This window comes from Pangasianodon hypophthalmus, chromosome 7, assembly GCF_027358585.1.
Source record: "Pangasianodon hypophthalmus isolate fPanHyp1 chromosome 7, fPanHyp1.pri, whole genome shotgun sequence".
NCBI classification, from domain to species: Eukaryota; Metazoa; Chordata; class Actinopteri; order Siluriformes; family Pangasiidae; genus Pangasianodon; species Pangasianodon hypophthalmus.
Window position 1 is genome coordinate 9227493 of NC_069716.1, and position 12736 is coordinate 9240228.

Below are 12736 nucleotides of genomic sequence, written 5' to 3' on the forward strand. Positions count from 1 at the left end.
GGTCCAGCTCCACCCCCTGGACTTTTGCTTCAGCAAGGACAATGGTGAGTGTTTATTGTGATTAAGTCAATCACACCCACTGTAAACTAACTGAAATGTAGAAATGCTCCTGAAACAGTCCTATTCAAAGCAGAGTGTAAAGCATTCATTGAAATTTTGGTGGAAAATGCCAACAGGGGTGTAAGCTACAACCGAGCATATTAAGGTTAAGAGTCTTGCTCAGGGAAACAACAGGGACAGCTTGGCAGTGCTGGTCTTTAGACTCACAACCCTCTGACGTGTTGAGCAAAAGCCTTAACCAGAGAGACACCAACCGGCCTTAAAGGCGCTCTGATATTAAAGATAATTAAGTGGTGATCCTGCCTTAAGAACAAAGTGCAGTGTTCACCTTCTGTAGTTTATGTGCTACAACCACAGGATGTAGCACTACTGCTAAGGTTCTCTCTGTGCCAGTATAACATTATAACCACTTTCAAATTCAAACCCAACTTTAAAGGATTCCCACAGGCCTGATACACGTTAGTGATTTACATAAATATGACATCAGGCCATTTTTACTGTACTCTGCTATCAACTGTGCTTACAGGCAGGAAAAATACACATTAATGTAGAAATGCTGTAAAGTATAAAACCGTCATTTAAAACAACATTCCAGTTAAAATTATATTAGGAAGAAGGATAGTCGCGCTCAAATGACATAGATACGTCCTCAGGTGAGTGATAAGAAAGCGTTCAAAATCCAAAGCAGAGGCAGTCCGTACACTGAATGAAAATCAGACCACAAAGGTCTATTAAAATATATTTATTATTATTTTAGACTCGCATAGTGAAAAAAGAGAAATGTGTCTGTAAGAGGGATAAACTGTTTGTTAGGCGAGCACTGAAGAAAGCTACAGGCTGAAACGTCTGCTCACTGGTCCGTTTTAACTCACTGATCTTTACACTAACTATGCAAGTCTAAAATAATAAATATATATTTTGACAGACCTTTGTGGTCTGCTTTACATTCAGTAATTAAAATTACATTAAAATACTAAACCTAATTTAGAATTATAATTTTAGAATTACTTAAAATCGAAAAAATTAAAATATTAAGATAACATTAAACCATTAAAAGTACAAAATTATTATTTTTCAACAAATAAGCAATGAATAAAAAGGTCACAATATAGACAAAAAAAGTATTAAGTTTTTTTTTTTATTTGTTTTTTAAATTTATTGATTTGTTTTCTTTTATTTTTTTTAAAGCTTTGTTTATTTTTTTTTATTATTTTCAAAAACCTTTGTCCTCAACCCAGGTTGTATATATTGTATAATAATTAAGAAGAAAAAGAAGAAGAAAAAGAATGCTTAACAATAAAATAAAATGTGATAACCAGACTTACCTAATACACAGAAAACATCAGCTAAAATAGAAGGCATTTCTTCCTTCAGTTCCTGAAACAGATGCAAAATCAGTATTAGGCCAGTAAATAAAATTCAGTGCTCAGTGCATTCTCATCACAGTCATCACAAAGCAGCAGTTCCTCTTTTTCGCTCTCTAAGCTGCCGGTCCTGATACAAAGCTACGGCTCTGACATCAGCGACAAGCAACAAACTGAGCTGAGATTTCATCTGAATTAGTTATGACACAGTGAAACAACAACTCATCTGATTATCTCCAGTAAATTCCTTCAAGTAATTATATGACTCGGGCAGACAGGTGCACTACGCTGTCTGTAGTACTGGATTAAAGAGGGGAGAAAAAAAACAAAAAAAAAACAAGACAAACTAAATGTAAACATGGCTCGTGTTTACAGCGATAACTCAGAGTAATGATGAATATTCTCTATGGTTTAAAGTGGCATAAACTCAAGGCCACATCAGTCACTTGTTGGATTCTGATGTGCATGTGGAGTGGAAAGACTTGTAATAAAAGTTGAACTTGGGCTCTACGCTGACTGACGCACATGAAGCTAATCCAAAAGAAAAGCACAGAAGTGCACCGGCAGGAAGCAAATCCAAGCGAGTAATCCATCAGTAGCACATTTCAGCTTTGCTTAGCACGGTAGTTTCATCATCTCTGATAAACTGTCACAGCAGCTGCGAAAGCAATCTGTGACGTGCTTGTGCTTCTCCGCACCGCAGATGAAAGAAGAAACTGCAACAATCACACACTCCAGATCTGATCTCTAAGTTTAAACGAGTGTGTGACACCTCGACGACAACCCATTTCACATCTTGTGGCGGTGTGTGAGGAACACGGAGCTGATGCGGAACCTAATTTACTTCTACAGGATGATTTTACTGGGTGAAGGATGTCCCTTGCTCCCTGAAGTCGACTTTATTTCTTTGCACTTTTGCATCACTGGAAATGGAACGTATTGTTGGCCTGGGTGTGGAAATTGCTTGTGTGTTTATTACACATGATTAGAGCAAAGCGCTTTTGAATTCTCAAATCTGATTGGTCAGAAAGTGTTGATTAATTTCCTCTAATAGCAGCTCCGACAGTAGCTCAGGCTGTATCTCAGTTCACAGGTTCAGATTAATGGACACGGTCTACTATCTACATAATCTGAGGCTAATAAACAAAACGAAAATTTTTTTTTATCTAGTTATGGTGACGTTTTATGTAAGGACACATTTACGCAACATTTGTAGAAGTCATCTCAGTATCAGCGCTTTGAAATGGTCAGTAAGTTTTCCACTTCCCACAACATTCGTATTGTTCTATAACACTGATAATCTTCGAGAGAGAAAAAACAAGAGAGTGAGTGTTAACAGATGCTTTAACGTAAGTGAGAACTTGTTTCGCAGAAATGTCTAATCAATAAAGGTGTACCCATAAATGGCTGAAAAGTGTGTCTTAATTAATTAAAAAACTGTAATCTTTGGAAAATGGTATAAAACACTTCAGGGTGGTAACTGCAAGACACCACTGTGATGTTGATCTTTTTCCTAGAACAGCACACCCTGTCCTGTTTTATTTCTTACTTGTCAGCCAGAATTATTATATTTATTAGACAGTGTATCCACATCCCTCCCACCCAAAAAAAAAAAAAAAACAAGGTAGAATATGATCGAATCAGAGGCAAGGTATGGGATCTGACCATTATCTAAGTTCCCGTCAGCCGCCCAAATTGAGAAAAGGTCAGAGTACAGGAACTGCTGGCCCTGAAAACTGGTAGCGCCAATCACCGATGATCCAATAGTACCGGTTCCAACTGTGCGGTTTTTGGCACCGGGACAAACTTGATTCCAACAGGAACGGCACTTCATTGCTAATTCATTTATACGCTAGCACACCAAGCAAGGCAAAGTTCAGATATGTGTGTGTGTGTGTGTGCACGCCGGAGGTGCTTAATCCATCTAGTAAAAATAGCTCCTGCCAACATCCACGTCACGTCACCGGCTCATGTGTGCAGTTTATCAAACGTTGGGATTCATGAGTAGTGCATGAAGGTGCGCCACACCATAAATAAACACCCTGAACCGTCTAAAGCGTGTTGTGTTTAAACAAACATATTACATTAAAAACTTGGGGTTTGGAACAGACAACAGGGAGCAGGGTTTCACTCCTCTGGCTGTTGAATGGAAGAAAAACAACACGGGTGAACACCACCAGGCTTCTCAACCTATTTGTCCGCCCAGACCCATAATTAGCTTGTCCCAGCTGTCCGGGCTAGTCATCTCCCACCCCTGTGCACTGACGGCAAGTTATACAATATACTGCAATATTCAACCGGCACAATATAGTTATTATGGCCATTTCTGAAATCCCTTCACCCCCACATTCCTGTGTAGATGAGGCTGCCGAGGCAGGCAGCATTTTTAGCCGTCTGCACCTGAAATAATGTGTGACATAATCAAGTAGCCGATTATCAAGATTATCAAGAACATTTCTACACCACTGCACACCAACTGCCCATGTTAGTAAGACAAACACATCATGTTGTTATAAATGATCATGTGGCAGTATGGGAAAGCCAGTTGCATCTCACTGCGGCAAACAGCCCAAAAAAAAAAAAAAAAAAAAAAAAAGGTTTGACCTTTGGCAACTCATTCAAACGTTAAGACAATTCACCAAAAATGATGTGGAAGGGTTCTTATTTACTCTTTAATCTTGCCATAGCTGCCTTCCTGCAAAGAATGCTGGGTAAGGAGCCAGTTCAACACATGCAGTGGTAAAATCAGTCAGTCTGACTAAAGATGTCAAACCCTGCTAGCTAAGTGCAATTACCTCACACAGTGCATCACATTTTGCTCACTTTGTTGGAGGATAGCTGTGTCTTACAAGGAAACAGACATAAACTTAATCAGTTCTGTTTATATCCAGGATCATAAATCCAGTTTATCATCCAGCTATTTGGGTGGGAGCACGTGGGCAAAGTAATATTGCTTCTCTAAGAAATGATGCAGCATGTCATATCCAAAAGGTTGTCAGAGACCCCCCAAAAAAAAAAAAAAAAAAAAAAAAAACATGATTTCTGCTGATATACAGTATAAAACTAGCTACTTTCTGCACTACATTCAATTCAACTCTATTTTATTTACATAGCACTTTTAACAAGACACTGGCACAAGGCAGCGTTATAGAAATCTGGATATGGATGTAAATTTAGCTCCCTAATGAGCAAGCAGGAGATGACACCAGCAAGTTACCTCCTGTTCTCTTTGCAGAACAGACCGTCTTCACTGCCCCTGTCTCCACATGCCATCCTTCCTCCACATTTTTCTATTATTTTTCTTTTGACTTGTTTCTGTACAAACAACTCTCATGTTTATTTACAGGAAAAAGCAGGATTTGGGGGATCAGGTTTGCTTTGTCGGGGATTTCTAGAGTGCGAGTGCTCGTGTACTGTGCACAAAGCGATTAAAGTCATCTAGTGTGAGCGGATCAGCAAGATTTTGAAAGTCGTGCAGTGTGCACACGTTTTAACTGTCTGAAGACTTCCACGGTTTACTTTAGCACGAGGACGCCTGTGACTGTAAAAACAATCCTGCGGGTAACAACCTGGAAACACTGTGGTGTACTGCAGCTCAGCAGAGACCAAGAAATGCTGTGCAACACAAAAGACCATAAATATTTCAATTTTGTTTGAACCATATTTTGTTAAAAAAAATAATCAGTGCTCTAAAGCGCATGTACACCTTCATAGAGGTAGTTTTTGACAATTAAATAGAAAGAAAATTCCCATAATGAAGGACTGAAGAAGCATTCTGCACTCAGGTAAATCAGTACCACCCTGTTGGTACTCACACTTTCACATTTTTTTCTTATCTGAGCAAATCTTGCTCTTAACAAAATAAATAAAAATCCCCAAGTTTGGCTGCAGTCTCCCGTATCTCAGTGAATGTCAGGAGATTTCCCCACACTAGAGACCGCTAAGTCCTAACAGATGGTCTTAACTTTAATAACGCAATCCTGAGTTTGCTCTAACGAGGTGTTGAAACTCACCATAACATCAGCCAGAAGGCTGGCGGCCACGTCAACCTTGAGTCCTCCGTGGACGACGTGCCAGCAGAGCTCGTACAGGGCCATCTGGAGATCTACAGAGTGAAAACATAGTTAACGAAAAAACCTCGGCTTAACTCCTAAATACTGATGAGGAAATGAAAGGTGGCTCCGATGTGCTTTTAAACACTATTTTAAGCCTGTAATGTTCTTCTATGAATCTAGGTTACGTGTCCTCCTAACCCTGGGGACGAGCTGCACCGTGATGGTCCTCACAATTCTGTGCCATACAATAACTAGAGTAAATAACTCTTATAACGACAATAAGAAAATACATAAAGAGCTAAATAGAGGAGAATAAAAATTTGATTAGGAAATATTTTTTTTAATAAGTCAACAGTACACTGGTTAAATGTCAAATCTGTCACGTGTAATAAAAACCTCTCAACCATAAGACGTGTTCGTGTTCTACAGTCGTAGAGTTTGGTCTTCAGTTAATTACAGAGCTGCACAATACGAAAAAAAACTCCACATGCATTAAAAGTTGTGAAACATGACGCTGCTAATTAGGATTGATTAATCTACTACCGCTATCTGTTTTTAATTTTTTAAAAAAATAATAAATCACCATAATGCCAACATTTCAATGTATTTCTTCGAGCAAAATAAAATCATCATCATTCAGACGCCATCAACAACAGTCTTCACTGAGGAATATTTTTATTAAGCTCTGTCTGCACACAGTTCAGCCGAATCCCAAATGACTCCCTGTTTACCACTTATGCGCTCTACCAAGGGGAAAAGCAATTCCTTCCTTAAAATTAAAAAATAATATACTGTAAGATTTCATCAGACGATGAGCAGCGTAGTTATAAACACCAGAAACACACTTGTTTTCTTTTCTCGAATGTACACTACTTTTTAAATCGAGCAAATCCTATATTTCTTGTCGGATGACTGATTTTTATCCACAGACTTTCTTTTCCCTCTCTGTTGTATTGCAGAAAATATTGAAATATTTTATTAAATAAATATTAATGACACTAAAAAAGTCCAGTTCTGATATTCCGTAGTCCCCTGGCTACCTGATCAGTTGAATGACATGATAACTGCTGAAATCTGATTATTAGCGCACGTGTAAACGCACAACACCCTTCACTGAGGCGTCCCTGAAATCAGAATTAGTGTTTGAGAGCTTTTTGGACCCGTCATTTAATGTTACTGACACCAATACAATGTTATATCTGAGAAAGAAAATCGTTGTGGAGATATTTTCACCTTAATATTACTGTTTATGGAAAATTAATGAAATTTTTGATGATTCATATCTAGACAAAATTTTGTGATCGTGTAATTAAATGCTCTCTAGAACGTCCATGTCCCTGGCCCTGAGACACGGCCTGCTCTGCACTAACAGCTCTTTAGCAGTAAGCGCGGCTCGTCTGTGAGTTTTTGCCTCTGGGTCTTGCCGCGTTGCATTATTCCCATTCCGACCAGAGCATGGTTGAGGAAAGAAAATGGAGTTTATTCATTTAGAAGAGAGAGGAATTTGTGACAGGCACTTCACAGTGGAGCGTTTTACTAACTTGGGGCTCTTCAATCCTGGAACATATCGCTCCTTCATACTGAGCGAGAACACAATTCCATCTTTATACACCGTCAGAGCTTCACAATCAGTAAGAGAACGTACAAGGCTCTCGTTAAACTCTTCACAGGTCTCCATATTTAGCTAGCTCCCTAAGCTACTGACAGGTTTTGTTTAGATTCGGTGAAAGCGTATGGCGAGTGATGTATCGCACACACTGGCTGTTACGCAAACCAGTCAAGCACTTCAGCATGATGTCACAACATTGACTTCCTGTTTCAGAAGGAAATACATCATCAAACAGAGTCAAATCCCAGCTAAGAAGCCAAATCATGGGGACTTGCTGCTGGATTATTTTATTAGCAAATGTAAATATTTGTGAAAATTTAACATATAGCTGACAAAGCATGTGGGCTTTTTGGTTAAATATGGAAAAAAGAAAAAAAAAAACTTTACTAAACTATATTATTATTGAAACAAGGGACAAAAACACTTCACAGTTGGCGCTGTAACACTTGCACACTCAGTGTCTTTACTATTTATGCGTACTACAGTTCGGGACGCAGCCCTGAATTCTCGCTGAAGGTGTACTGACATCCTCAGGCATGAGATTAATCTGCATGATGGAGAAAGACGCGACAAAACCCGTATTATGAAAGATTCTTCAATAAGTAGCTCATAATTCCTTTTTTTCTTAGAGAGAGGGTGGAATTCCATCATACAGCAGTTAGTTCCAGGCCACTAATTTGATTGGTCGAGCGGCGTCCTAAGAGTGCCAATATTTCCTAAAAATCACACGAGACGTTTCACTGTGTGGATCACTCCGCTCGTCTGTGTTCGCCACCTAAAATTCCACTTCCTAGTTCCAAATGGTTACTACGGTAATGTTAGCGATATCACCAGTGGACATGGCAAACGATACTTTTCAGAAATATAACTTTTGGCTTAAAATATGAACGCTCGTCAGATGAAGATGAAAAGGAAGAAGGGAAGCCAGTTTCTCAGGAAGCACCTTTAGCCAACGTTCTATGAAGTGATGTGGCTTCTTCAGGATCTATTTGTCTATGTCACTCACTCGATATTAAATTCGTGTTTATAGAACTGTTGTATAAAAGCAATATCGCACGAGCAAGAGTGCGGTTATACTGAATATCGGCACGGCTGTGGTTAAACGTGAGTGATACGGCACTCAGAGTGAAGGCTCAAGCGAATCACGGCCGTGCCGATATTCAGTATAAACACACTTTTGCTTGTGCAATATTGCAAAATACTTACACTCACTAGCTTTTAAAGTGATAACAGCTAATATGTACGTACTTCCATTTCACATACACTGATTCTGTTTATAGTGTAAACTGAGAGAAATGTTTACCTATACAGATACTGGGACAGAGTACATAGAGATATGAACCAAGAAGCTGAACTATTCAATCAACCAGCCGTCAGAGATGTAAGCTAAAGTCTACGGCTGATTAGTGACACAGAAAGTGTCGTTTTTGAAAAATGCGTCTCTGTATACACACTTTATTCCATCATAACGCGATCATGAAAGTTACAAGCATCACGTAAACAGTGATATCAGCGATAACAGTTTCTTGAAGCTTCCACTTGTAATTACGACTTGAAAGAACGTTCACATGCAACTTTTATGTACAAAACCTGGAATAACGATCGTTTTAAAAGCGCATGAAGACAGCACAGGGCTGCGTTCTCGAACAATCAGGCAAAAAAAAAATGTCAAACTCAAAACTCAATTCTTTATACCCCCAAAGACATTTTGACTCACCTTTAAGGAACACTTCGTCTTCGGCTTTGCCTGCCAAGTCCCGACACAGCTGCAGGCTACAAGACAGGAAGTGAGAAATAATGGAATATGTTACATTGCTGTATGCTTGATACATACACAGGGGTGGATATAGCCTGAGCATACAGGACAAGCAGGTTTCATGTACGGGCTAATAGTTTTTCATTCAAAGCTGCTCAGTGGATAAGCAGACTGGGATGTAGGATGTTTAAACGTAATGTGCTTCACCTTCATGCTGGAACTACAGAAAGTGCGTCGGCAATTCATGTTTGAAGAAGGTGCAAACACGACATATGAAATGATCACATACTCATTTATTTCCTTCAGTCTGGATTAATGTGCTTAACTAGATAACTAGCTCACCATACTTTATTACACTAAATAAACCAAATCATGGGACTGTGGTGGCACCCTGGAGCTTTTACTTGCCTGGTGGGCTAGATGATAAACGTATGATTTGTCCGCAGCTGATATTTAGTGTTTTAACACTTGTAACATTTTCTCCACCCTGCTGCTACTGGGACAGCATCTCGAGCTTCTGCATGCCTGTGCAGAGACAGTGCACTTTCCAGACAGCTAATGCTGTGTTCAAGTCATGTTGGAAAGATCATGTTTACGAGTAGAACGCACAGGAACACCACCACAAAGTCGTAATTACGAGTGAGAAACTCTGGATTTTCTTCAAGTTGGGTGTTTTGTCAGTAAGAAAACAGAAAATTAGTTAAAATTGAATGGGTATTTATCAGTGTCTTTGTCAGGCTTTTTTATTTACAATAACACGAGCTAATTGCCTGCACAAAATACGGCAGCATTGTACAACTACAATATGTGACGATAAAGTTTACATTAACAGTGGCTTCATAAATTGATTAAAAACATAAAAAAGCAAAACACACCCGATGCCCATTCTTTGTTCTTCATTTGCTAGAAACAGAGTTAAAAACCTTGCTGTATTGAAGTTTGTAGTTAATTAAGAGAAGATACACCGCCATCTTGCTCCGACCAGTGACTTGAAGCACCTGATGTCGTGATTACGACTTCCAAAACTCGTAAATATTAACTTCTCAGGAGCACTTGAACGTACACTAAAGACCCATTCAATTTTAACTAATTTACCGTCAACTCCAGAAGCTGCATCCACCATGTTTTCTTACTGACACACCCCCAACTCGAAGAAAATCCCGAGTTTCCCCACTCTTAATTACGACTTTGCAGTGGCGTTCATGAGCCTTCAACTCGTAAACACTATATTTCCGAGGTAACGTGAACGCACCGTTTCCCTGCCGTGTATTTACACTTACATGTGTGAGTCCTGTCCTGTTTCATTCCAGTGCAGCTGAACATGGAGGAAGGACAGAATGACAGTTAAAGCGACCTGACTTGTTTTTGGCGCACCAAAATGGAGTCCCAACGAATAACACCCATGTGTACACTGATAATGAAGTTTAGCAAAATACTTCTAGTGTATGTGTGTGTGTGTATGTGTGTGTGTGTAAAGGTGTGAAAAAAGTCAACTCAGCAGGCTGTTTAAACCGCCAAAACGTGTGGCGTTCTCAGTTAGCATTAGAGCTAACTCTGCAACTATACAACTCTAGCTACGAGTAAACTTTAAAATATGCTTTAAAACCCCTCACAATTCACAATGTTTAACCAAACAGATGCTTATATAATGTAGCAAATATCACATTTATCATTTTATACATGGTGCCGTGTGTGTGTGTTTATGGCAAACACCACAAGTGAGCATCCTGTTTGACATCACGCGCTCTTCTACAACAAAATAAACCGTTAAATTTCGTAATATTTTATTAACTAAGAACTCCCAGTCTTCTGGGCAAGGCTTTTTAATAACCTGATGTACATGCAATTGGGAAAACTATAGCTTTTACTCAATAACAAACCCACTAACTCTGAAAAGTTTGCTTATACTGTATATCAGCTAATGTTGAACAGCTAGCCAACTGTCCCTCTAGTATTCAGCAGCTAACAGCAGCTAGCTAGCCCTTAACACAAGCTGCACTGCACATGAGCATTATGTATATTACAGTACATATAAAGTCCTAAAAACATTTACGGTTTAACACTGGTGTTTGGTTTAAAGTTAATTTTTTAGAGGCTTTAGTTTTTGAGGTTTTTTTCAAGATACAGAGTGTGAGATAACTGTTCTTAGCAGCGCCATACTGGGCATCGACAGCCATTTACTGTTTCTGGGTTCACAGCACTTCAGCGACGTTTTTAAATGTTAACTATTTTAAATATCCATATTTTCTAACTCGCAAAAAATTGCCTATGGGGATAGAAAGGTTTCTTTTAGTGTTTCTACCTCTAAAAAGAGCAGAGCAGCATGTTAGCCTGAAACTAGCTCATGATTAGACGTGATGATTAGCTGCTAGTTAGCAATGTTAGCTCCGTGTGGAGAGAACTGTACGTTATGGTGTTTAGTTGAAAGTAAATATAATATAACGCACTTATCACAACCTGAACGTTCAGACATGCTAATAAGTTAGCTTCCGAGGCTGCTACACTGCCTGATGCCCATGCACTGACCGCATTGCATCCTGCTAGCGATGCTAAAGCGGCTAACTAGCGCGAGTGGATGCAATGAAATGACAATGAAGGAAGAATAAGAGTGATGTATTAAACATTTAACTCGCGCCGCCATCTTTAACTATTAAATCACACACATAACAGAAACCGTTTCTCTCTCGCTACATGTCTCAAGAGTAAAAATTGACTCACAACTCATTTTTTCCGGATTTTTCCCAGTTTTTGATCCAATCAGTAGGGAGGATCAGCGCCGCCATCTTCCCCACTACACCACCACACTGTTGCCCGGATGTTCAGCGCAACGCTACGGGTCAAGGGGCGTAATTTTCCGCCCCACCCGTTTTCCGACGCAGCTCATCTCCCGCGCTATGATTGGTTCACGATTCATACGCGCAAAGAAGTACACCGTTTCTGATTGGCTAGCAGCTGTGCAGGCTTGAAGGAACAGCCAATCCGAGTGCAGAAGGCTTGATCTGTCAGGTTACAGGTGTGGGGAGAAAAAGGCGTCAAATGACGTGTGTTCTGGAGATGCCAGAGTTCCAGACATGTCGAAGGTGTTGTGTACTTCGGACTGATTGGACTTCGGAGAAACTTTATTTTAACACTTTCTTTTAATAATCGTAGCTAACACTTTTTGTATTTCTGCTGTTCTCAACATCTGTGCAACATCTGCCTTCAAATGAAAGCTATAACAAAGTACAAATCATGCCTGGCATCTTTCACAGACAGGTTTTTGGGAAGGAGTCTCCAGTGTCAGTGCTTTAGAACAGTCAGAGGTGAAGCTGTTGCTTTAAGTTTCCCACCAAGTAAAATCTTCTGAGTAAGGACTTTGCACTTTGTGTTATCTTAGTAACATGAGAAGCTGCATTTTTTTACCTTCAAGAGAGAAAAAAGAGCTTCCCGAAGAAACGACTGTTTATAGCTGCTGTAATATACACTCATCAGCCACTTTATTAGGAACACCTGCTCATTCATGCAGTTATGTAATCAGCCGGTCATGTGGCAGCAGCACAATTCATAAAATCATGCAGATACAGGTCAAGAGCTTCAGGCAATGTTCACGTCTAACATCAGAATGAAGAAAAGTGTGATCTCTGTGACTTTGATTGTGATATGGTTGTTAGTGCCAGAAGTGCTGGTTTATTTCAGAAACTGCTGATCTCTTGTGAATTTCACACACAACAGTCCCTGGAGTTTACACAGAATGGTGTGAAAAACAAAAAACATACTGTGAGTGGAGGGTCTGCAGCCTGAAACACCTTGTTGATGAGTGAGAGAATCAGAGGAGAATGATCAGACTGGTTTGAGCTGACAGGAAGTCTATAGTAAATCCAATAATCACTCTTTACAACCGTGGTGAGCAGAA

The 12736-nt window shown here is 39.6% G+C and overlaps 1 protein-coding gene across 5 annotated transcripts in view; it reads right to left on the reverse strand.

Moving 5' to 3' along the window:
* thoc2 (THO complex 2) overlaps positions 1-11698 on the reverse strand; it is an 80103-nt gene extending 68405 nt beyond the window's left edge. For 4 of the 5 annotated variants that reach the window (XM_026940342.3, XM_026940340.3, XM_026940339.3 and 1 more), the window contains exons 1-4: positions 11563-11697; positions 8806-8861; positions 5438-5529; positions 1386-1437 (exon numbers count right to left, since the gene is read on the reverse strand). In XM_026940342.3, the coding sequence (XP_026796143.3) occupies positions 1386-1437; positions 5438-5529; positions 8806-8861; positions 11563-11627 (265 nt within the window). In that variant the 5' untranslated portion in view covers positions 11628-11697. Of the gene's footprint in view, positions 1-1385; positions 1438-5437; positions 5530-8805; positions 8862-11562 lie in introns of all 5 variants that reach the window. The other variant, XM_053235417.1, reaches the window with a different exon arrangement.
* Positions 11699-12736: the final 1038 nt, after the last annotated feature.